General features: G+C 45.3%; 2 protein-coding genes across 5 annotated transcripts in view; both read left to right on the top strand.

The window, feature by feature from the left end:
• The first annotated feature begins 1158 nt into the window (after positions 1-1158).
• Positions 1159-11785, top strand: PLAUR (plasminogen activator, urokinase receptor). The gene is made up of 7 exons (XM_079986234.1): positions 1159-1457; positions 3523-3633; positions 5432-5578; positions 6929-7090; positions 7226-7363; positions 8103-8249; positions 10570-11785. The coding sequence occupies exons 1-7, from the start codon at positions 1409-1411 to the stop codon at positions 10830-10832; spliced, it is 1017 nt and encodes a 338-aa protein (XP_079842360.1). The 5' UTR covers positions 1159-1408; the 3' UTR covers positions 10833-11785.
• Positions 11786-16108: 4323 nt separating this feature from the next.
• The window catches only part of LOC307221617 (ly6/PLAUR domain-containing protein 5-like), an 86162-nt gene continuing 76426 nt past the window's right edge, over positions 16109-25844 (top strand). The window contains exons 1-5 of one of the 4 annotated variants that reach the window (XM_079986302.1): positions 16401-16613; positions 20812-20967; positions 22321-22500; positions 23259-23400; positions 24333-24723. In XM_079986302.1, coding sequence (XP_079842428.1) covers positions 16535-16613; positions 20812-20967; positions 22321-22500; positions 23259-23400; positions 24333-24624 — 849 coding nt within the window. In that variant the 5' untranslated portion in view covers positions 16401-16534 and the 3' untranslated portion in view covers positions 24625-24723. Of the gene's footprint in view, positions 16614-20811; positions 20968-22320; positions 22501-23258; positions 23401-24332; positions 24724-25844 lie in introns of those variants that run through there. The other 3 variants (XM_079986303.1, XM_079986305.1, XM_079986298.1) reach the window with 3 other exon arrangements.

Raw genomic sequence — 25844 nt, 5'->3', positions numbered from 1 at the left:
AACATCCAAAGGCGCTGATCCTCTGGGCCCAGCACTGGCGGCAGCAACAAGCAGCTCTGGCTCACCCAGCCCTACCCATTACCACCCTATCACTGCATTTACCTGACCTGGGGGTTCTGGATCACGGGCTCTGCTGGTCAAAATGGGAGGCTCAGCAATTGCCCTCTCCCTCCGGAAACAAACCAGCACTGCTCTAAGAGAGATAGATAATTTAATACGGTCAAAGACCAGCTCACATAACACAACACAACACAATAAAAACAGAGTTCATAAAGATAAAATATACAATTGGAGCAGATTGCAGCAATAGCTCATGAGTTAAAATTTACACACACACACACACACACACACACACACACACCCGTCCAACTGAGATTTGGGCTACCATAAAAAATTGACCCTGAGGCGCCCCAAAGGGAAACTTCAGTATTTCCCTAGTAAGCTATTTTATACTAGAGGATGATCTGTGCCTACAAATCTGGGCGCAGAATCTGGCTACCAGCCAGGTCGTCTTATGATCTTTGCCTAAGAGGAGAGAATTAAGTTTCACTACTCTAAGAAAACACATGTGGCAAAAAAGAGGGGAACCATTAGCCCTGGTGGGCTGCCCTCTACTACTTGTGACTGGCCAAGAGGATACCCCATCAATCAGGATTTCCCCCTTCACTTCTCACCTCCCTCTGTGGACCTCTAGCCTTGTGCTGTGGCCCCCTGTTTGCACGATTTTTACCTGGGGCCCCCTTGGAATATCCGGGGGGCTGGGGGGGCAGGAATTTGTTTTAAATGCTACACCAGTTTGCCACCCGGGGCTCCTTAGGGGCAGAAGGGTGGTGTCTCCGAGATGACCTTCCCCAGCTCTAAAACCGTATAAAAGGCGAGATCATGGGCCAACCAGGATTCTGCCCCCCACCCTGCCCCATTCCTGCTTTTTATTTAATCTCCCACCCTCCAAGGACTGCAAGGAGTCAGTGGAGATGAGGCTTGCTTCCTCTTCATTCTGGTTTCACATTCTCCGGGGCTCTGTGCTGACGATGAGAGTGCATTTCAGGGAAGAGCCTTGAAACCTTCAAGACATACCCAGCACACAAAAGAAAACTGTCACCACTTTCCCCCCGTTCCCCCCCTTCTCCTCTTCCTGCATCAGTCACATCATCGACTGCGTCACCCTCTGAAGTTCTGCATAGCAGAAATGATAAAAGTTCCTTTCCAACTGATTTCAGGGGTGGGGCCAGAGGGGGAAAAGAGTTTTCTTTTTCTTTTTCTGGAGGAATAAGCAGAGAGAGAGAGAGAAAGAGGGAGAGAGGTTGGCAGAACATTCTTCCTGCACAGAACAGAGGAACCAGCCAGGGACAGCAAGCTAGATCTGTGAATTAGAAAGAAATAATAACTTCTCTTCCAAACCACATCCATGGAATTATTTTGGTTCAGCTTCTCCTTGTCTTTGATGGTAGCTCACGGTAAGTATCGTGTATGTGTGTGTGTGTGTGTCATGTAGATTATCTTCTGCCTAATGGCTATCTGCTATATCACATGAGTGTGTTTTCCTCCAGAATGGTGCTTATGTCTTTTTTAGAATTCTCGGTTGTTGTTTTCCAATAGTGGAGAGGAGCAAAGTTCAGTGGTGATCAGAATGTGTAACTTTTGGGGGAAGGGAGGGCGATCAGTTCTCAAACTTCCTAGATTTTTATTTTTGGTATCATTACAAGAAAATGTGGGTCTGGTGTGCAGACCAGAGGTGTAAAGCAGAGGAGAAGTGGTGTACTGACTGGCAGGCAGATCACCCACGGCAAAAAGGCGAGAGAGAAGTGGTTAGAGCATTTGCCCGGCATGCAACTGTCAAAGTTTCGTTGTATGCATTCCCCGCCCCCAAACATGGTACAGTATATTTATATTGAAATTATGGTTTCCTGCAGTTTAACTACAAACACAGATATCTTTGACTACTTGTTAAGATCCCCCTGAAATTCACTTAGTAGCATACATACTGAAAAGCATTTTAAAAGCTGCCGAACCATCATTTCTCTTGCATGGATTAAATACTGGTCTCAACCTCATCTCATGTCCCAGGGTTTGATCCCTTGCCTCTACAAGGTAGAGCTGCAAGAGGTCCCAGCTGAGATCTTGGAGACCCACTGCCAGGCAGCATAGACAATACTAAGTTGACACAAAGGTCTGGTGCTCCTAATTCTGGGTGGAGAGTAAAGTGCAATGGTTGGAGCAAACAAACCAAAAGGAGAACAAGGTGTTTTATTCTTAATAGGAGATAGAGAGAGAATCTCATCTTAGAGGAAAACTATGAGGATCTGGGTGTTTGCTGTTGAGAGCACATAATAATAATAATAATAATAATAATAATAATAATAATAATAATAATTTATTATTTATACCCCGCCCATCTGGCTGGGCTTCCCCAGCCACTCTGGGCAGCTTCCAAAAGAATATTAAAATACTGTGATACATCAAACATTAAAAGCTTCCCTAAACATGTGAATACAACCTTAGTCCAGCAATATGGGGAGGGCCATGGGCTTCCATGCCCTGCAGTAAATCAACTGTCCAATTGCTTCTAGAGCTGTCACGTGAAAGTAAAAATAGTCATAATTTTAAACCGGAGAAATCCTTTGTCTGCCAAAGCCTGGCCGCCTGACCTCATTTCTTCACACCTGACAGATGTGTAATATATTCACATCCTGTTGAGCTGGACATTTCCAAGCAGAAGGAAGGAAATGCCCAGCCAGGCAGGAACATAACCTTAAAAGGCATGATGAGTGATGCCAGAGGGCTAAGGATTTCCCCATCCCCAGCAGTACTTGTGTCCTCACACAACCCTTGTGACAAAACCCTGGCTCAGCAGAGCCTCCAACCCTGGAAGGATGGAGCCCCAAAGACTTGATCCCTTCCCTCCCCATCTCGCTGTCCCTCATCCTCTCATCTGTCAGCTATGCCACACAGGCAAGATCCTAGCGAGGCCAACTTCACTCTGAAGAGCGCTCAATTCCAAGGTCCACATGTTCTGAGGAAACCCCCACCACCACATGTGAAAGAACGCAGGAGGAAGTTATGTTGGTCTGTGTGTGTGCCCCTCAGTATGCCATGCTGTTGTGCACCATAGCCATGGGCCAACACCTGCATGTTCACCTGGCATAGGAAGGGGCTCCACGCATTTCAAGGACTGCCTCTCCCCATACGAAATGGTCTGGAGCCCACATATGCCATCTGAGGGCCTTCTCTGTGTGATGGAGGTCAGGTGGGTGGCAACATGAGAACTGGCCTTTTCAGTGGTGGCCCCCCACTTGTGGAATGTTCTTCCCAGGGAGGCTCACTTGGCACCATATTTACACATCTATAGGTGCTGGGCAGATTGTCAGCATTTCTCCTGAAAAATGGGCATTTTTGTGGCCACTACAGTAGTTCCCTAGCCCCCAGATTCAAAAATGTTAAGGACACACACACACACACACACACACCGATTTGCATTATGCTGAACCTGGTTTGCTAATGGCTTCCCTTCCCTTCTCTCAGTCGCTGGCCTTGAATGCTACGCTTGTGATGGCGACAGCGACTGCCAGGAAACGGAGATCTGCGAAGAGTACCAAGAGCAATGCAGCAGCACCATAATGACTATATTGGCCCGTGAGTATTTTTGAAGGAGGAGGCTGTGGGGATTGGAAAGGGAGGACAAGGCAGATGAGAAGGAGCTGGAGAGCAGAGGTGAGGAACCTCAGCTTAGGCAGAATGGGTGTCAAAGGCAGCCCTCGGGGACAAACTCCCTCGTTCCACCTCTTGAATCATGCCCTTCATCAGCCCAGCGTTGCACCCTCCTCAAAGGTTTTTGCTTGGCTTGAACTCTGACAATGCTTCATGCTTGGCTGGATGGAGGAGCAGGGTGTAGAACAGGCATAAGCAAACTCAGCCCTCCAAATGTTTTCAGACTACAGCTCCAGTGGTCAGGGATGATGGGAGTCCCAAAACATCTGGAAGGCCGAGTTTGCTTATGCCTGGTGTAGAAACTAGCTAGCCAAATAAAGGTAACTCCACCCACTTTTGTTGCTCTTGCCTCTGGCCCCGCCCACCAGTGTCATGCGGTGCCTGGAAAGTTGACCAGAAAGGAAACTCTTGCCTCAGAAGGGAAAAGACACCCAAACCCTGAAATAGAGGTTTTTAGAAGGATGTGAAAAAGGAGAACTCTCTTCTCCTCATGATACCAGAACTGGGGGATCACCCAATAAAAGGAGAAGAAACTTACTTTATTGTTTCCTTTTCGAGATATATTGTTCTTTTTTGTATTGGTGCGGGTCTGCTTGTAATGTTTCTGTGTTTTTGTATGGCAAGTGAATAAAATGGGGTTTGGTCAGGTGTGGGGGAAGGGCTGGTGGCCAAAGGGCAAAGGGGTGGGGTGGGGGTTAGCTATCAGAGCGAGAAGCTCTGGTAGCCCTCAGTATTTATATCTTCTGTGTGTGTGCTTTGCAAATTTTATGGATACATTTACTGAAACATTTTTGTGTGGAAAGCAATAAAGCAACGGCACCTTAGGTTTCCAGTCAACCCCAATGGGGTTTGTTGGAACCTGTCAAACAGAGGCGTAGACAGACCTACAGAAAAAGACATGCAATATTTGAAAGACGGTGTGGAAACATATGCATGTCTTAACACACCCAAGTGAGGCCTGGGAAGGAAGCAGCAACACACTCTTTTGCTAGTCTATAGCATGTTGCGTGTGGACAGTGGCGGTGACGAGCACCTATTGGCAAGTGCTTGTGACGCCACCCGCACTCCGGACCCCAGAGAAGCTTTGCACCAACTTTTTAAAATGTCGATAAATTTTATTTCAACGAAGGATGACTATGTACAAACTTATATGTGCCACAGTCTGTGACAACCAAACAGAACCACAAGGGGAAGTCCTAAAGTGAGAGCTAATCTGGTTTGCATATCTGTAAGTTGTGAAACAGGGACATGGGTGGCACTGTGGGTTAAACCACAGAGACTAGGACTTGTCAATCAGAAGGTCGGTGGTTCGAATCCCCACGACGGGGTGAGCTCCCGTTGCTCGGTCCCTGCTCCTGCCAACCTAGCAGTTCGAAAGCACGTCAAAGTGCAAGTAGATAAATAGGTACCGCTCTGGCAGGAAGGTAAACGGCATTTCTGTGCTCAGCTCTGGTTCGCCAGAAGCGGTTTAGTCATGTTGGCCACATGACTCGGAAGCTGTATGCCAGCTCCCTCAGCCAGTAAAGCGAGATGAGCACCGCAACCCCAGCGTCGGCCACGACTGGACCTAATGGTCAGGGGTCCCTTTACCTTTACTTAAGTTGTGAAACAGGATTTATGCCGTGAGCGCTAAGTCTGCACTTAGGAATGTTGCCTTCTAAAAAAGAAAAGAAAAAAGAATGGTGCCTTGATTTTTACTTCCTCTCTCTCTCTTTCCTTGCAGGATCTAAGATCTCCAGTTACATCCTAAAGGGTTGTGACGTGGGTGGGAAGCCAAACAACTCCATCTCCCACCTCTCTGGCAACCAGGTCGTGTTCTTGGCGGAGGAGCACTGTGGGACTGACCTTTGCAACCTGGGGGTGCTAAACGGTCAGTCCATGTGAGCAGAGAGGGTTCGCTCTGCAGGCTGTGCTGCACATTAAATTGGAACCCTGTGAACAGAACTCCCGGGATAATTTTGTTTTTCCAAAAGCAGCTGTGAGGGTGGGTTTGGAACAGGTGGAGGGGCAGTAAGCCTTTGCCCCAACATCTGTTTTGGTGTGAAAGCAGCCTCACCCCTGGAGCTGAGCTGAATCACCCCCATGCCAAATGACTCCTCTATCACAGGGGTGGGGAAGCTGCAAACCCCACCATCCCATGCTGGCTGGGGCTCCAGAGTCCAACAGCTTCCCAAGTGTATCAGGCTGTGAAACGCTGGTCCCAAGCCCAAAGTAAGCCTTTTTCTTCTATCCATTCACATGCATGCATTTGAACCACTAAACCTCATGCAATTAGATCTGCTAATTTCTGTAACCAGGTCACAGTTTCAGTCCTGGTGTTTCCCTCTCTGCATTAAATTTTATTTATTAAACGTCAAGTTGGCATTGCCTGGCTGGCATCCCTCTGTCTCAAGAGACAATGGAGGACAATGAAGTCAAACCGCTGGAGAGTTATAGCACTTGCTGTGGCTGCAGAGACTGATACAGGAGAGACATGTTTGGTTGCAGCTGGGGCAGAGAGAGGCGTCCAGTTGTGCTGCTGCAGATGTACTCTGGCATTTCTTATCTTTGAGTTCCTCCCAGCGGTCATTCCTCCTCTGGTCACTGCTATGGATACACATTATTTATTTACTTATTGCCTGCCCTTTACCGGAAAGTCCCAGGGTAGGTTCCTATAGCACAACAAATTGAAAACAGCTTAAAGTTTAAAGTAACAAAAAACATAAATAAAGTGCGGGGGTGAATAGAAAGAAGAATACAGTGGTACCTTGGGTTAAGTACTTAATTCGTTCTGGAGGTCCATTCTTAACCTGAAACTGCTCTTAACTTGAAGCACCACTTTAGCTAATGGGGCCTCCCACGATTTCTGTTCTCATCCTGAAGCAAAATTCTTAATCTGAAGCACTATTTCTGGGTTAGCAGAGCCTGTAACCTGAAGCGTATGTAACCTGAAGCATATGTAACCCGAGGTACCACTGTACATCTATATAGGCTTTCCCTTCTACTCGTATTATTTTGTTTAATGGAAAAAGTGAATGCTCATAAAAAAATAAAATTTACATCCTGACAAAATAAAAGATTGTATGACTGTGTAGGTTTGGTCTCCTTAAATCCATGTGCCTATATAAAATTGCTTGATCCCAGCCAGATGGGAGATTCCTGAAAATATATCTGAATGCTTTGTGACTGTGATTCAGCCCTGATTTTTCTCTCTGCTTCTCCTGCTTTCCTCAAACTGCAGTCGTGGATATGCTCACTGCTCGGGGTCGCCCACGAAATCCCTTGCATTGCTATTCCTGCAGCTCAGCCGACCAGACCTGCTACAACTCCAGCCATATGCAGATGCGCTGTGCGCGGCCAGAGGAGAAGTGCATAGACATCACGTCCTTCACTGAGACAGAAGGTGAGCTCCTGTAGCCTTTGGTTTGATGGGGTTCTTCCTAACTTCCTAAGAGAGGTTGTTGCCATGAAATTTGCACCAGCGCCTCCTAGAGACAAAATGCCACAATCACAGCCACTGTTTTCTCTCAACTGGCAGAGTTTCCGGGGGACGAACAGCGCATCAAGGGCTGTGGCTCGCTTACCCACTGCCAGGAGCCTCTGGGCTTCCACAACCAGAACAGTTTCCATCTGATCAAATGCTGCAATTCCAGCCAGTGCAATGATGACACGCAAGGTAAGGTTTGGGATTCCAGGAGCACCAACTGGGTCTGCAACCAAATGTTTCTGTGTGTTTTCCCAACTCCTGATGGCATTGCTCTTGCTCAGGGGGGAAGACAGAGGACCCAGCTATACAGCTGCAAATAAAACATTTTAAGTGTGTTGCAAAGTGCATTATACAAATGTGACCCTAGATGGCGATGGTGAGCTATGGCAAACTCAGTATATTTTCAAAACATTTTTTAAAAGGCATTTTCACAACTTTTTTTATGTGTCCAGATTCCACCATAGTTCTATGTGATACTATAAATTGTAGCAAGTCAATTCACTCCCCCAAACCCTCATAGTTTTCTATTTTCTTTTTCCAACCCTAACCATAGTTTCTTTGACCACCCTACCCCAGCTACAAAGACATGGTGTAGGAACAGCTGGAAAAGAAACCAAACTTTGGGAAAACAAGTTTGGGGGAAATAACCCATGGTTACCTCAAAATTTGTTCAACAAACCATGGCTTAAGCCAGTCATGCACTGTTTTCCAGGTGGCTGCTGGGCTGGCGCCCGCAATTTCTTTCTTTTATTACCCATGATGCCCTAGGATAGTGCTACATTGTGCCATTGCATCCTTTTAATAATGCCTTCCATTTTTATTTTTTTAAAAAAGGACCCAAATTTAAAGCCATAAATATGTGGCCTTGGTGCAGACAGCCTGGGATGAACTTTATGGTACTGAGAGTATTCACTTATTCTGCCTACAGACTACAAGGATACCCCACCCCACCCAAATGGGGTCACGTGTTTCAGTTGTGAGGGGAATTCCACCCACGGTTGTTCCCCAGATGACATCACTAAGGTGCAGTGCCGGGGTGTGATGAACCAATGCCTAGAGGCCTCAGGGATACATGGTGAGTATCATCTACTCATTCCTTCTCACTCCCTCCACCTGGAGTTTAATGTGACCAGGTTAATCCCAACAGAAAGAGGCATAGAGCAGAGGTTTTCAACCCCTTTGAGTCCACGGCTCCCTTGACCAAGTACCTTCTTTCTGCGGCACCCCTGTGGGGCTCAGGAGCCAAGTTATGTCACCCCTTGCCTGCAGAGCTGGCAGCCTCTCACCCTTTTTTGAAAACACCCTCCCTTGTGGAGTCTTCCCCCATCTCTTCTCCCCTCTCCTTGGGAGTCCTCTGGCCAGCTGCAGCTGCCACTCCTCATCTCTGAGCTGCCCTCCCTTCTCTCCTCACAGAGCCCCACAGGGGCCTGGGAAGCACCCCCTCGCCAGCCCCAGAGGTACTATTTGCCTAGGGAACTTGTAGCCAGGGCTGCTGCAACAAACAACTATGCAAGCCTTTGGGAGGCAGAGACACAAGAGAGTATCAGAGGAGGGAGGGAAGGAAAGGAATGGAAAGAAAGAGGGACAGAGACCAGTGTTGACTGCAGCACCCCTGACCATCATTCAAGACACCCCAGGGTACCACAGAACACTAGTTGTAAACCACTGGCATAGGGCAATTATGTGTTCTTTGAAGGGGTGGGAACAATAACATCCATTTAGGTGAATGCACATCATTTCAATGCTTTCAAAACTGGCAGGGGGAGGCAGACAGTCTGCCAGAAGGATAGGGAAGGGGTAGGTCATGCTGCTGAGTCGGGGCCATATCCAACAAGACATAGTAGAGCCATAATCATTCCCCACTCCCCTTGGACAATCCTACTGTTCAGGATTGGAAGGCTATCAAGCACATAGCACATTACCTGAAAGGTACTATGCACTACAGACTGAGATTCACTAGTCAGAAGTCTGGAGGTCTTGAGATTTTTGCCAATGCAAGTTTTGAAAGTGACACCACAGATGGTACAAGCACTTCCGGGGTGTGCTACATGTACAACCAGTGTCTCTTTGACTGGCTGGCTGTGCAAGAAGCAGACAACAGTGAGCCTAAGTTCTTGTGAAGCTGAACTCAATGCACTGTCATATTCACTTATGGATTGTGAATGGTTGTTGCAAGTGTTTTAGGACGTTGGGGCTAATGTGAAATGTCCTATACAGGTTTATCAAGACAACAGGTCCTGTTTGGCTTTGCTACATCGTGCAAGGGAGTGTATCCAGAAAGGACTCATTCAGGTGTCCTACATGCCAGGAAACAAAATTCCTGCTGAGTTCCTCTGTAGCTCACATCTAAGGCCTGCCAAGCAGATTTCAGACTTCCACTAGGAAAGTCTAAGAAAAGTTTCACCTGCTCAATGTCTCTCTTTGGACAGGTGTTCATGGAAGAGGGGGGCATGCACACATGCACAAGGTGGAAATCCTCCACAACATAAACTTACCTTTTGGTTCAGCAGCAAAGTGTTCCTAGTAGTCAGCAGGAGTCAGATGATGAGATATAGGCAGGAGAGGACTTCCAAAAAGGCTTCCAGTCAGAGTCTATCTATTTCATTTTTTTCCAATCTTAAATTCAGGTCCCCACATTCCACACCAGTTTGAGAGGGTTGTTTGTTTGTTTTTGGTAAAGTCCTCATGAGAAGCCACCAGCATTTTAGCATGGATTTGTCTCTATATACATGCTTTTAATGCATTTTTGCCTGAAGTACACATTTTGGCAAAGCATATTTCCCCTAATAAAATCCTAGAATTGTGGAGTTGGAAGGGACTCCAAGGGTCAACTAGTCCAACACTCTGCAATACTGGAATTGCAACTAAAACATCCATGACAGATGGCCATCTAACTTCTGCTTAAAAACCCAAAGGAAGGAGAGTCCACAGCCTTTCAAGGGAGAACATTCCACTGTCACACAGCTCTTACCATCAAAAAGATATCCCTGTTTTTAGTTGGAATCTCTTTTCTTGTAGCTTGAAGCCATTGCTTCAAGTTCCACCCTCTGAAGCAGGAGAAAACTAGCTTGTTCCCTCTTCCATGTGATAGCCCTTGAGATATTTAAAGAGGGCTATCATATATCCTCTCGGTCTGCTCTTTTCCAGGTTAAACATACTCCTTCAACCATGCCTTATAATGCATGCTTGCATGTTCTTTTCACTAATATATGCATTTGTATGTACATGCATTTTTGTACCCATTGGAGAACTGCATCACGACATTTGGAGAAGTGTGCATTCTAGAAGATGGCTGCGTTTTGGTTCTCAGATTGTTTCAGAAAGTGTCATTTAAAGGAGAACTGAAACCAATTTCTCCCCATCTGTCACTAACCACTGCTCATTTCCACATTCAGGTTCTACTGGGCAAATCTCTGCCGTCAAGGGTTGTGCTTCGCCATCCTGGTGTGACAGTCCTTACACGTCCGTCTACAAAAACCTGGGTGCTGTTTACAGCCGCTGCTGCACTGGTGACCTCTGCAACAACTGGATTGTCGACGGGACGCTGAAACCATCCCCTAGGAGCCAAGCCAGCCGCCGAGTCTCAGCCCAACACACTTTGCTTTCAATGGGTCTTTTGATCCTTCTGACCTTTCTCCTCTCCTCAGAGAGCTCCTGATCTCCACGGCTAAGATCAGGGCATATTCCAGGCCAGGATGTTCCAGGGTTTTCTCCCCGTCTTCCAATATTAGAATGCAGCTGTGAAGAAAACATGTGACATAAGAATGAACCACCTTTCCCCACACCACTGAGGAACTACAGCCCACTCCTATAACACATTGGGGATTAAGATGCAGACCTTCCAGGTTGAAGTTCTAAGCAAGCACAAGCTCCATGACCTTCTCTTTTGAAAGTTGCTGCAAATGGGAGAAGGGGAGAGTCATCTTTTATTTGGCTGCTGCTTGAGGGCTTACCACAGGCCTCTGGTTGGCCACTGTGAGAACAGGATGCTGGCCTCGATGGGGCCATCTTCTTACATTCTGATGTCTGGGTAATAAGTCCTACTGAACAAAAGTAAGGCTTGCTTCTGAGTACTGGAGCAGGCACTAAGTTACTTGTTGAGAAAGGAGTGGAGTGGAGAATAGCGGCTCCGGAAGAACAAGACTCAGGACTCCTTGGTTCTCTTCTCTGCTCTCTGTGTTGCAAATTAAGGCAGAGGAGCTGGACCCCTCTCCTAACTGGGGAAATCTTGGTGGCCATTACTTTTTTTTCATTTATGAAAACAGATATGTGCAAAACAGAAACGTCCCGCCTTATTATTTATTCTTTTTGCACTGCTGTGGAGGACTGTTGGACTCTTTCAAGAAACAAGGATTTGTCCCATTGGCTGTTTAAGATCTGGAAGGCACTTTTGGGAATTGCTCCTCCAACACAAGACTGTTCAGAAAACCAGAAGTTCCATCAGACATGGGAAATTGTGCAAGGCACCATCTAGACGCAACTCCGGTTTGGACTTCCTGAAGTTTGTTAACCACAGGATGTGGTCACTGCCCTTTATTTTATTATCCTTATATATGTGTTCGTTTGAACATTATTTATCTTAATAAACTATTTTTATATTATTTAAAGTAAGAGCTCATGTGTCAGCCGTTTTAAATGCAGGGCTGGGGAACTCTGGAGATTGTTCGAATCCAACATCCATCAGCCCCTGCCAGCCTGGCCAACCATGAGGGATAATGGGATCTGTAGTCCAACAACCTTGCCAAGTTCCCAAGTCCCTCATGCATAAAGCAATTGACCATACACAGAACAGTTTCTGCTCTCATCCATGATATACATTTATAGTACTATAACAGTACAGTGGGAACTGTATTTTGTTGAGGATGCTGGGAATTGTAGCTCTGTGAGGGGTCCCTTAACAATTCTCAGCACCCATAACAAAATGAAGTTCTCAGTACTTTTTTTTGGGGGGGAGGGGGAATCCATGGATGTTAAAGAAGTATTAGTGTGTTTAAAATGTGTACGTGTGACCTCTGTGTGTGTGTGTGTGTGTGTCCCTCCTTTTGTCCACATCCACATGTACCTTTAAAGCATTATGATACCAATTTAAAAAGTTATGCCATCCCCCAAAAAACCTGGGCAGTGAAGTCTGTTAAGAGTGCTGAGAGTTGTTAGGAGATCACTATTCCCCTCAGAGAGCTACAGTTCCCAGAGTTTCCAGGGAAGAGGGACTGATTGTGAAACCACTCTGTAGCCCTGTAGTCCAGCTGGATCAGTCAAAATGCATTGCCTCTGCACACTCACAGGTCCTATCTGCACTAGGGGAGCAGGTGGCACCATAGTCTAAACCACTGAGCCTCTTGGGCTAGCTGATCAGGAGGTCGGTGGTTCGAATCCCTGTGATGCAGTGAGCTCCCATTGCTGTGACCTAGCTTCTGCCAACTTAGCAGTTGGAAAGCATGCCAGTGCAAGTAGATAAATAGATACCACTGCAGTGGGAAGGTAAGCAGCATTTCCATGTGCTCTGGTTTCCGACACAGTGCGCCAGAAGTGGTTTAGTCATGCTGGCCACATGACCCGGAAAACTATCTGCAGACAAATGCCAACTCCCTCGGCCTGAAAGTGAGATGAGCACCGCGGCTCATAGTTGTTTTTGATTGGACTTAATCGACCAGGGGTCCTTTACCTTTACCTATCTGCACTGCATATTTAAAGCAGTGTTCAAAGCACCTTTAAACAGTCCTGGCTTCTCTTCCAAAGAATCCTGGTTGTTGTAGTTTCTTAAGGGTGCTGAGAGTTGTCAGGAGACCCCTCTTCCCCTCACAGTGTTGCTGTTCTTATAGTCCACAGGAAAGAGGGATTTATTGTTAAACCACTCTGGAAAACTGTAGCACTGTAATGGGAATAGGGTGTCTCCTAAAAACACTCAGTATCCTTAGCAAACTACAGCTCCCAGGATTTTCTGGGGGCACCCAAGACTGTTTACAGTGTTATGCTAGTGCTTTAAATATATGGCATGAATGCCCCCTTATGACCCCTTAAACTTCATTTATTATTGCAGGCTTGCACCTGGCATTGATCAGGAACCCCGGGAAATCACTGGTTAAAATCAGTGTAGTTTTGAAAGGTTCTGTTCACCATCCAATTTGGCTATGGTGTCTTAGGTAAAGGTAAAGGGACCCCTGACCATTAGGTCCAGTCGTGACCGATTCTGGGGTTGCGGCGCTCATCTTGCTTTATTGGCCGAGGTAGCTGGCGTTCAGCTTCTGGGTCATGTGGTAAGCCGTTTCTGGTGAACCAGAGCAGCGCACGGAAATGCTGTTTACCTTCTCACCAGAGCGGTACCTATTTATCTACTTGCACTTTGACGTGCTTTCGAACTGCTAGGTTGGCAGGAGCAGGGACCGAGCAATGGGAGCTCACCCCATCGTGGGATTCGAACTGCCGACCTTCTGATTGGCAAGTCCTAGGCTCTGTGGTTTAACCCACAGCGCCACCCACGTCCCTATGGTGTCTTAAGAGGTATCTAAATGCATAGTAAACAAACCATTTCCCAAGAAATCGTTTTTGTAGAATGTCCACTCTACGATAAAGTTATCAAGGCAACTCCTAATTTTGCAGTAGGTGTGTGGGGCCAAACTATAGCCAAGGACCCCTCCAGTGAGACTAGGGAAGAGTCCTGCCTGAAAATCTGGAGATCCACTGCCAGTCACTGTTGCCTCTACTGAGCTAGATAGACCAACACTCTGACTCAGGATAAGGCAGCTTCCTGTGTTCTATTGATTTCTCCTAGAAATGGTATTTCCATAGATACAGGAGGCAAGGCACTTATGGCTTTTATACTGGCTATGGCTGGGTTTCTGTTTTAAGAACATGGGGTGCCCCTGGGAAATTTGATTTTCCCAGGCCTCCCTCTGTGCTATAGCCACTAAAGGATAACACTTTATATTCTATTTAGAGGTATCTATTATTTTACAGTGGTACCTCGGGTTACATACGCTTCATGTTACATACGCTTCAGATTACAGACTGCTAACCCAGAAATAGTACCTCGGGTTAAGAACTTTGCTTCAGGATGAGAACAGAAATCATGCTCCGGCGGTGCGGCAGCAGCAGGAGGCCCCATTAGCTAAAGTGGTGCTTCAGGTTAAGAACAGTTTCAGGCTAAGAACGGACCTGCGGAACGAATTAAGTAATTAACCCGAGGTACCACTGTATTACATTGCCAGATCACAGCACAGAAATTTGACACCATGTAAGATGGGAACTCTTGAGGCTCTTGAGAGTCCCATGGACTGCAAGAAGATCAAACCTCTCCATTCTTAAGGAAATCAGCCCTGTGTCCTCACTGGAAGTACAGATCATGAAGCTGAGGCTGCAATACTTTGGCCACCTCATGAGAAGAGAAGACTCCCTGGAAAAGACCCTGATGTTGGGAAAGATGGAGGGACCAAGGAGAAGGGGACGACAGAGGATGAGATGGTTGGACAGTATTCTCGAAACTACCAGCATGAGTTTGACCAAATTGCGGGAGGCAGTGGAAGACAGGAGTGCCTGGCGTGCTCTGGTCCATGGAGTCACAAAGAGTCGGACGCGACTAAACGACTAAACAACAAGATGGGAAGGGGGAGTTGAAATATCCCTTGGGGACTGCACTCTTGCTTTTGCAACATCAGCCTGTTGGGCAAGTTCCTGGGTTGATTGTTTTGAAGAAATGAAGTGAAGCAAGCTGGGTTTGGAAGCCCAATAGAACTTTGCTCACATCTGAGAGCTGTACGAATGATGCCGTGCCTTTAGGGAACATCAGAGAAACAGGAAGCCTCTAAAGATTTCTGGGAATTTTGCATTTGCATTTTGTTCTAGGAACACTGCTCACCTCTTCCATCATAGGGAGGGCAACCTTCTCCACAGCAGGCTCCTACTTTCTCAAATTTGAGAACCACCTACCCACAGGGCCTCTGTCTTGCCAGTCTCAATTTATTGGCACTCATCCAGACCACCACTGTATCTGCCAGTCTACAGCCTGTTCAGCCTTTTCTAATGTAGCTGGCATTATTGATGCTCCCAATCCCACTTTCAACAGCTTTGAGTAGAAGCAGTGTGGTGTAGTGGTTAGAGAGGAGGACTCGGACCTGGGAGACTGGGGTTCAAACCCCCAACTCAGCCATGAAACTCACTGGGTGGCCTTGTGCCAATCACTGCCCCTCAGTCCAACCTACCTCACAGGGCTATTGGGTGGATCAAATGGGGGAGGGGGAACCCTGTATGCCACCTTCTGCTCCTTGGAGAAAAATACAGTAAATAAATGCAACAAATAAATAATATGGAATAAATAAATAATACACAGAATCATAAAGTTGGAAGGGACCAGGAGGTTCTAGAAAACAAGCCTTATGAGAAATAGTTGAAGGAGCTGCGTATGTTTAGCCTGGAAAAAAGGAGACATGATTCAGGTAGATAGCCGCGTTGGTTTGACGCAGTTGAAATACATATATTTTTAAAAAAATTATCCAGTAGCACCTTAGAGACCAACTAAGTTTGTTCTTGGTATAAGCTTTCATGTGCATGCCAAGAACCAAGAACAAACTTAGTTGGTCTCTAAGGTGCTACTGGACAATTTGTTTATTATATATATATATATATATTGAGAGGAGTCATCTTCAAATATCTTAAGGGATATAACTGTCTTGGTGATTTTTAATTTCTTTTGGCCAGGGAGGGAACATTAGGCTGGGAAAGAGGAGAGGAAGATTGGATGGGAAAAGAGCAATGGGGAGAGCAAGAAAGGGCCTGTCTCGCTTTGTACCAGTGCAGCAGGTTTGCCATTGCTAGGAGGTGCCAAATTTTGTACTAGCTTGGGGCTCCATGTTGCCAGAATCTGCAATATTGAACCTAGCAGTTTGAAAGCACGTCAATTTAAGTAGATAAATAGTCACTGCTATAGTGGGGAGGCTTCCATCACGATGTCCTGTTGCACCCGAAGTGGTTTAGTCATCTTGGCCACATGACTCGGAAAGCTGTGTGTGGACAATTGCCAGCTCCCTCAGCCTGAAAGCGAGATGAACGCCACACCTTATAGTTACCTTTGACTGGATTTAACCATCCAGGGGTTGTTTACCTTTACCTTATTGCTAGAATCCACATCTGTTGCTGCTTACTGTTTGCATAGGCTTCCTTCTTCTTTGCGTAATCCTGCCATCACCAGAACTGCTCTTGTCTTTCAGGAAGTCCCTCCCACCAATCTCTACTGAGCACATTTGTGTGTGATATATATATAACCAAACAGCCCAACTCTCTCAGATCTTGGACTGCTTTTCCTTTTCCTCCACGACTCATCAGGAAACTGGTTCTTTGGCTCAGAGGGCTTCTCGGCTTCAGACCATGGAGGATGTCACGTTGAGATGGAGAGCTGCAACAGTTGTGCTGCAAGGACTGCTGGTGATGACCTTTCTTATTTCAGGTACCAGTTATTGCTTTTGGAATGTCCTCAAGTTGCAGACCTGGTTGGTTGGGTGGGAGCCAACTAGATTTACACAGAGAATCAAGAAGGAATTTCAAGGTAAATGGTCACATTTCAGAAAGGGGCAACGAAAACTGTGCAAGGAGCAACTGTCCCGTGATGAAAGTTTGCATTATTTGGGATGTTTTAGTTTAGAGAAAATATGAGAGAGTTCACATGATAGATACTCCAGAATTATGTTTCTCTCTCCCTCTCAAAGCACGAGAAATAGTGGACACCCATTGTGACTGAAGGTTGGCAGATTCAGGAAAGATAAAAGAAGGACCATCTTCACACTGGGCAAAGTTAAACTATGGAACTCCCTCCCCCAGGAGATAAGGAATGGGCCCACCTGGATGGCTTTAAAAGAGGAATAGGTTGCCTCTCGGGTTGATTTCTCTGGCTCTTCTCAAGAGCTGGGCTAGCTCAGCTGGTAGAACATGAGAGGCTTAATCACAGGATCATGGGTTTGAGCCCCATGCTGGGTGAAAGATTCCTGCATTTAACATGTACATAAGGACTCTTATTAAGGACAGGGGGGTATGAACTCTTTCCCTCCCAGACCCCTTCCAGATCTTGTAGCTGAGCCAGCATCCTTTTAGATCAGCAACAAGAGAAAGGATTGATAGAGTATTTGGCTAGTTTAAGTCACTGCTCTGATGTGATTCTCTGCTGCAGACTAGCTTAGCCGGGTGCCTTAGATCTGAGTCTAATGAAAGTAAAGTGCATGTTTAAATATGAAGAAGACCTGCAAAAGGGACTTGGAAAAGAGTTAAGAGCTTCGGACAGAAGATCACCAGGTTGCTACAAAACTCTGCCAATTTGTCCTTACCCACAACAACTTCAAATTCGGTGATGACCTGTTCCTTCAGATCAGCGGCACAGCAATGGGCACCCGCATGGCCCCACAGTATGCCAACATCTTCATGGCGGATTTAGAACAACGTTTCCTAAACTCCTACCCACTCAAACCTCTCTTGTACCTGCGATACATTGACGATATTTTTATCATCTGGACACATGGTCAACAGACCCTGGACACCTTCCACCAGAAATTCAATGATTTTCACCCCACAATCAACCTAACAATGAATCAATCTATGCAAGAAATACATTTTTTGGACACTACTATAAAAATACAGGATGGGCGCATAGACACCACCTTATACCGTAAACCAACTGACCGACAAACATATCTACATGCCTCTAGCTACCATCCCAAACATACCAAACAGTCCATTGTATATAGCCAGGCACTACGTTACAGCTGCATCTGCTCCAATTCTACAGACAGAGACTCTCACCTAAGAGATCTACAGCAAACCTTTTTAGAACTAAAATACCCAGCAGATGAAGTTAGACAACAGATCAACAGAGCCAGACTGATACCCAGAGAGAACTTGCTGCAAGACAGACCCAAAAAAGAAAATAACAGAACACCTCTAGTCATCACATACAGCTCCCAAGTTAAAACAGTACAATGCATCATCAGAGATCTACAACCTCTCCTGGACAATGACAGTTCTCTTTCTCAAGCTCTGGGAGGAAGACCTTTCATTGCCTACAGACAGCCACCCAATCTTAAACAACTCCTAACCCACAATAATACTACAACCAGACAACACGGACACTGGCACCAGAGCCTGCAATAAACCCAGATGCCAACTTTGCTGCCACATACACCCGGACAACACCATTACTGGCCCATACAACATCACACATACCATCTCGGGACTATTTAATTGCTCATCGTCTAACATTGTGTATGCCATCAAATGCCAACAGTGTCCTTCAGCTCTCTATATTGGACAAACAGGCCAAACCTTACGCCAAAGAATAAACGGACATAAATCCGACATCGGGAACCACAAGACAGAGAAACCAGTAGGAGAACACTTCAATCTCCCAGGACATTCTATACAAGATCTCAAAGTAGCTGTTCTATTACAAAGGAATTTCAGAAATAGACTGGAAAGAGAAGCTGCTGAATTGCAACTTATCACCAAACTTAAAACCATGGAGAGACCTGGTCTGAACAAAGACATTGGATTCTTATCTCATTATACATGACAAAGCCATTTTTCACCTTCTCACCCCTTGCTTTTTCCTGTAAGACCTATTGCAGTCATTAAGAGTCGTCAACAGGCTCATCACAGCTATCTGCCAATCACCCATTCCCACCACCCTTCTGAGTAATACCCCTCCCCACCTTCTCACTATATAGAAGGGTCTGGTGACTTCTGTTTCAGTGTATCTGAAGAAGTGTGCATGCACACGAAAGCTCATACCAAGAACTAACTTAGTTCGTCTGGAAGGATTTTTTTAATTTTGTTTTGACTATGGCAGACCAACACGGCTACCTATCTGTAACAGGTTGATGGACTATTTGGAATTGACGAATGACTGGCAGTATCCGAGACCAGGGAGAAGAGATGGTGGAAGAAGATTGGAAAAAGTTTAAAGTTTATTTTCAGAAATAGAAATATTGTAAAATTACTGAGTGTTAGAAATATGTTGGAATGAAATCTTATGGCTTTAGTAGAAATGTTATAAGGAGTTAAGCATAAATAAGCATTATAGTATTAATGGAAAATAAGGGTAAAAATAAGTTAAGATATTTATATGACAGAAAATAGAGAAAGACGGAAAGGACTTGCTGAAACAATTAATAGAAGTGGAATACAAAAAGGGAGGTGAGAGGAGGTCGATGAAACAAGGGTATGAAAGATAGACTACTGAAATGGTATGATGTATGTTTTTAAATTGTTTTTGTTTTGTTTTGTTTAGGTTAATGTTGTGTTTTGTATTGTTTATATATTGTATTGTATTGTTTTTTCCCTTTCTTGTTTTTTTTCTTTTTTCTTTTCTTTCCTTTTTGTAAGTTTTAAAAGTAATAAATATTATTTTTTTTTAAAAAATAGATCTGAGTCTAATGCACAAGGATTTTTTTCTTAGATTTTTGTAAACAAGCAAGCAAACAAACAAAAACCAGGACATTTAGTCAAATTTTAAAAAGCCTCCCAGGCAGAAATTTCAGTCCTGAAAATGAGGATGTGCCCAGGAAAAAAAGAGAACATGTCCTGGAAAAAGAGGACATATTGCAATCCTACACAGGAGGTTTCCCGGAAAGTGAATGTGCTATGACTTGCTTAAGTCACCTTTTGGGTACTGCTGGTGGAAAGGAGTGTGTCTTTGAGGTGAGTTTAGCCCTGTCTGCAAGAAGGAGAAGGTTTGGGCTGTGTCAGGGAAAGAGAAGGTGGAGTCTTGTCACCCAAAAGCTTTCCCCGAAAGTGAATGTGGTTTGACTTGCAATACAGTGGCGTAGCGTGGGTCGTCAGCACCTGGGGCAAGGAAAGTAATTTGCGCCCCCTAACCCGTGGATTTGCGCCCCCTAACCCGTGGATTTGCGCACCCTAACCCTAACCCCCAGATGTTGCGCCCGGTGCGGCCGGCCCCCCCTGCACCCCCCATGCTACGCCACTGTTGCAATATGCTGGAACTCAGTAGAGAGGCAATGGCTAAGCAGCCTAATGTCGTGTTTTCAAAATTGTGGGAAAACTTACCCAAGGAGAAATAATTGGGACGAGGAACTGTGAAGTACTCTCCCATGGAGCTGCCTGCCTCCACTTGTTTTTCTTTCTTTCTTTTTTAGGTTCATACTTTGCCTTCAAATCTGAATTGTGCTGTTGGTTTTTTAAAAATTCTTCATTTTTTAAAATACCGTATTAGGATAAGTTCAGGTTAACTACAATGCCTTTTGGGTTGTGTGTAATGCCTATAATTTGGTTGTCATTGTTCTGTTTTGAAAGTTAAATCTGACTGGTGTTGGTGTGAGTTGAAATCCAATAACTGCCATTGGATTAGATGTCCCTACTGGTCTCATCCAACCCTGTGATTTAATAAATCTCTAGGACTGGCCATTCTGACATTTTTGAATCCTTCTTTGGTATCCACTCATCAAAGCACTCACTCAGGCCCCTCCTTTGGGCCTGTGGTTCAGAACAGGCACTTGGTGCAAATTTCTGCCTCCAAACAACTTCTGCTTTCATGTTAAAAGGAGGGGGGGGGGATTTCTAGTCCCTGATGATTTCAAGGCAGAAAGACATTGCTAATAGCTTCTCCAGGATCTCATGCCCTTTCCTCCCACACTTCCTTTCAGGAATTTCTGCCTTGAAGTGTCATAGTTCCGACACCGTCAATCTTACCACTCCACACAAGGGCAACTCCTCATCTCATAGCTCCCCAGAAAGCGGTATTATCAACTGCTCCAGTGCTGAGAACGTTTGCACAGATGCACAACTTATATTAACTATAGGTAAGTGCTGGTCTGTCAGATGGATCCTGTGTGGCTGCTAGATTTTTGAGAGAGGAAAAGCATGAAATTACTTACAACCCCTAAATTTCCCAGTAGGATTACCTGAGGCCTGAAATGATACTTTGCAGGCATTCAGAACTGAAGTATTTAAAATATGTTTTGATTCATTTTATTTTATATTTGCAGATCTTTGTACAAGCCCCTGGCCTCCATTTCTTTCTTTCTTTTTAATAAAAAGCATCCCTAGCTGTTTCTGAGAGTTGACACAGACCCAGTTCAGATGTAAGACTAAGCCAGAGGTTAGTGCAGAGACAGGGGACCTATCACCCCTCCAAATTCTGTTGGATCTCAACTCCTACCACCCCTAACCATTGGCCATGCTGGCTGGGGCTGATGTGAGTGGAATCCAACATCTGGCATTGGACTAGATGACACATGTGGTCCCATCCATATCTACAATTCTATGAAATCTGGAGGGGCATAGATTCCTGCCACCAATGTAGTGCTACAAGAGCAACCTTCCACAGGTTTATAAATCTTGGCTTGTCATTTCTTTTTTGTATCTTAGTTCAAAGGTTTCAACTAATGAACTTATTTGCATGCCAGAACTTTTCAGATATTCTGGACTGCATGCTTGAAATATGACCTGCATCTTATTTGCCTCAGTGGAGGATTTGGAGATGTGAGGGTGTGGAAAAACTCTGGATTTTGCATGGCTAGAATGCAGGCTGTGTCCTAGCGCAAGAGACACACCCACTGCTCCAACCAGGATTCCTTCTGCCTCTTCTGTCACAGGCAGGTGGCCCACAGATGCTTGGCTACAGACTTGCGCTGGTTTCCAACCTAGCTTTTGAAGTAAAACAGCTGCCAGGAAGTGTGTCACAAGGAAACAGGAAGAAGTTAGAAGTGGGAAGAACTCTCATGAACAAAAACCCACCCACCCATGGCACCAAGTTAGACATGAACCAGAGGGGAAAAAACCAGAGGGGGAAAAAGGCCCGGGGGCTTTGGCAGCCACCCCACGCTGTATAGAGTTGCCCATACATCCAAAATTTTCCAGACATTCCTGGAATTCAGCCATTGGAAACAGAAATCGCTGAAAAGTCTGGGCGTCAACAACTTTGGGTAAAACTTTGGCAAAAACAAACAAAGAAACAAACAAAAATATTTTGTGTCTGGACTTTCAGATTTTGAAATACATGACTAAACAACTAAACAATGACAATAACCCCGCCAAAGCATGTATAAGTCACCCCCAGAGCAATAATTGCCAAGATAAGGTCTTTGGAACACCCTGCCACAGCACCAATCTGTTGTTTGTATTTATACATCTCTCCCCCCCCCCCATTTTAGATAAAGACGTTTTGATAATGAGCTACAAAGGCTGTGCGAGCAAGGACCTTGTGGATGGAACAAAATCAGTCACCTCTGGTGACCGTCACTTTGCCATCCAATTTGACCAGAGCTACTGTTTTGGTGACCTTTGCAATGCGAAAACGAGAGAAGTTCCCAAGACTCCTATCAAGGACATAGGTATTTTTTTATTTATTTTTAAGACTCCCCTGAGAGGAAAGTGAGAACTCACAGTTTCACTTGTTGGGTGGGTGGTTGTCAATAGGAAGGCTTGAAGAATTCAATTTTGGAGATTTCTAAGGCAAGCGGCCCTGTTCCCCAACTCTTGGGCTCATTTGCCAAAGAAAAGGTAACCCCACTTCTCAAAAAATGTACAAGATGTTGTGCTTTAAGGTGTAATTTAGGGTGTAATTTAGCAGCGAGAGCACGGAGAAAAGTTTGGAGGGAGTTGTGGGGGGAGTGGAAACACGAGGGGCACTGTAGGGGAGGGGTGAGCTGGGGGGTGAGTGAGGGGTAAAGGGAAGGGACGTGGTCAGGTGTAGAGTTTGGTGAAGAGTCTGGCAGGTTTGGCAAGTGGAGAAAGCAAGGGCAACAACCCCCAATATGTGCAAAGATTTGTACCCATTTTTAAGTTAGAAAATTGCCTTGCAAAATTCAGGAAAGTTCAGATTTTGAAGTATAACTCCTCGCTTTACGCATCCACATAAACACATACCAATTCATTTTGGTGGGTTTTACTCTGAGTATGATTAAGAAAACCAATCCTTTGAAAAGGGCAAATTAGTTGGCTCACTTTGATATGCAAAGCAAACCGAAATATTCTCCTCCTATCATTATTTAAGAGACAGAAAAAGGGGGAGACTCCTACAAATGAGAGTGACCTTTTTCAATCCAGCCCCCCCCAACCCCATGCTCTTCATTTTGATTTCTTACTCCAGTAACTGGGTCCAACCAGTGTTACACAGGCTTTGGGTGGAGCTCCACTAGATTCATGCAGGAGACTACGAAATGTGGCAAAGACTACGACCGGTGTTACGAAGGCAGCATGAACATTACTATTGCACTAGATGGAGGAGGTGAGTTTGCCTTGGAAATTTCTTCCACAGCTCCTGCCCTCCAAAACATCCCCCTCCCCTCAAGCTGAGATCACTTCCAGTATCAGAACCTGGCACCTGGCTAATTTCAAATACTGCTGCCTATGTCTTACTTGAAGACCCCTTTCTTTGCCAGCCCTGGTGCCCTCTAGAAGATGGCAGTCACTGATGGGAATTTGAGACCATGAAGTTGGTGAAGCCTGATTTAGCAAATGTCTGCTGATTTATTCCCTCTTTAGGGTGATCTGTTGATTTGCAGGGGGCCTTTTGGTGATGTGGCGTCTTAATAATCTTTTTATTATAATAATGATCATAAATCAGCAGCAAGCAGCTCTGAGAATTTGGGAACACTGAAAAATAGGATGTGACAAGCTGTTTCTAAGTGAAATAAATGCATCTTACTAGGTTCAGATGTGACTGGGGCCCCTTGATGGAGATTCCTTTACTTGTACCAATATGAATATTATTCATGGATATGGCCAAAGCCATTACAAAAGGTAAACGACATAGCAGAATAGAAACAGAATAAAATATCTTACCAAGTTGAAATAAATAATTAAAATACTTCTTAAAGCCAAACATTATAGAATCATAGAACATAGAATTGTTGAGTTGGAAGGGAATCCAAGGGTCAACTAGCCCAACCACCAGCGATGTCAGAATTTGTCCCCCTTTAACTTACACCCACAAACTTTCCACCTCAAAATTGCGCTCTCAGGCAAAATGGGCTGCTTTTTCAGAGGTGTAGGGGCCCCTGCCCCCTAAGAACTCATGGGTGTGGGTTACCCCTCAGGCTCCATGTTCTTCACGATTCCCTGTGGCATCTCAATGCATGCTGAGAGAAGGGGTTGAAAGCCCCTCATACCTAACATGTTGTGTCTTTCTTGTCCTCACTTCCCTTCCCAAAACAGGATCCAGCTTTGTTCCCATGACCATCAGGACCTGCCAGCGCTCATCCTGCGATGTTATAAAGAGCCAATCCTTCGGCCCTATAAATATCACCATCGAGTCAGGGCCTTGCTGCTCCGGCAGCAATTGCAATTGGAAGAAGAGTGACTTTGCATTCAAGATAGTCAATCATGGTGTGAGGAGCACCACCAACCCATACCTGTCTTATGATCATTATGGGTCAGGTTTCCAGGGGCTCAGCCTTCAACTTTGCCCTTTCCTGGCAGTCCTGGAAACCACCATGCTCGGGATATGGGGGTGAGGAGGGGGTTTGGGAGCACCTAAACTGCTGGAACCTGCATTTGGGTTTGGAAGGGCTGTGTTGTGAAGAAGGGAGGGAGGGAGGGAGGGAGGGAGGGAGGGAGGAAGGAAGGAAGGGTGTGTTATGTACTGAGTCGAATAGGATCCAAACTGCAGCAGTCTGATTGGTCCTAGAACAATAGGATCCAAAAGGCAGCAGTCTGATTGGTCCTAGAACAATAGGATTCAAAATGCAGCAGTCTGATTGGTCCTAGAACAATGCAGCAGTATGATTGGTTGGCAGGAACCACCCAATCATGCTCCAGATTGAAGTGAATCCACAACCTGATTGGCTTACAGTAGAATTCTGGAATTAGCCAATCATGTGCAGCCCATTGTGTAAATAATGTATATAAAGCAGATACTTTGAGGGGACTTTCATTCATTCCTCCTCACCACCATGAGCTGAATAAAGAGCATGAAATCACTTTGCGACTCTGAGTATATTTCAGGGTGGAAGGGAGTTAGGGCTCCAAGGCAGTGACCTGTCCCAATTGGATGTATGGCTCACATCTATAAAATAAAATTTTATTTTGGATAGCCACCACCTTGGGGTCTGATTCTCTCTTGCAAAACCAAGCAATTTGTTTGCTTCCCAGGCCCCTACAGATTTCGGATGTGATGGCAAAATACTAATGGCTATAGCTAGGGTTGTCATATTTCAAACAGTGAAAATCCAGAGAGAAAAGTTGTTGCTCTTTGATTTAGCTTATGTCCCAGCTGTTCCTACATACCCAACACAGTCCAGGGGCACATTCCAGCCAGGCAAAAACACACAAGGGGCTCAGTTATACAGCTGAAAATAAAATGTGTGTTGTAAAGTGCAGTAAAACGATGTGACAGTAGATGGCGATGGTGAGCTATGGAAAGTTCAGTGTATTCAATGTATGTTTCAAAACTTTTTTCAAATATGTGTGTAGATTCCACCAAGGAGAATTTGAAGCAGGGCTGGTGAGGAGTGTAGTATGGGGAGAGTGGTAAGGAACATATAGAGAGGTCTCTGGCCTAGGATCGCTCGTCCCTGAAACAAAAGGCTGGCTGTAAAGTGGAGAACTGAATTTAATCATAGATAAATGAGGAAGTGAGAAAACTGGAAGTGAACATCCCTATTTGCAGCTTGATTAAATAGGGAAAGCTGTGCACCACAATGCCCTGTGTTTATCACTCAGTAGCGTAGTGGTA

The sequence above is a fragment of the Podarcis cretensis genome (genome assembly GCF_951804945.1).
Source record: "Podarcis cretensis genome assembly, chromosome: 8".
NCBI lineage: Eukaryota > Metazoa > Chordata > Lepidosauria > Squamata > Lacertidae > Podarcis > Podarcis cretensis.
Note: the sequence above shows the minus strand (reverse complement) of the source record. Positions and strands in the feature narration are given on the sequence as shown.

Coding starts and splice junctions, on each gene's coding strand:
- PLAUR (XM_079986234.1), top strand. CDS start 1,409: ATGGAATTATTTTGGTTCAGCTTCTCCTTGTCTTTGATGGTAGCTCAC. Junction 7,091..7,225: donor GTCCTTCACTGAGACAGAAG/GTGAGCTCCTGT, acceptor CTCAACTGGCAG/AGTTTCCGGGGGACGAACAG. Junction 8,250..10,569: donor AGAGGCCTCAGGGATACATG/GTGAGTATCATC, acceptor TTCCACATTCAG/GTTCTACTGGGCAAATCTCT.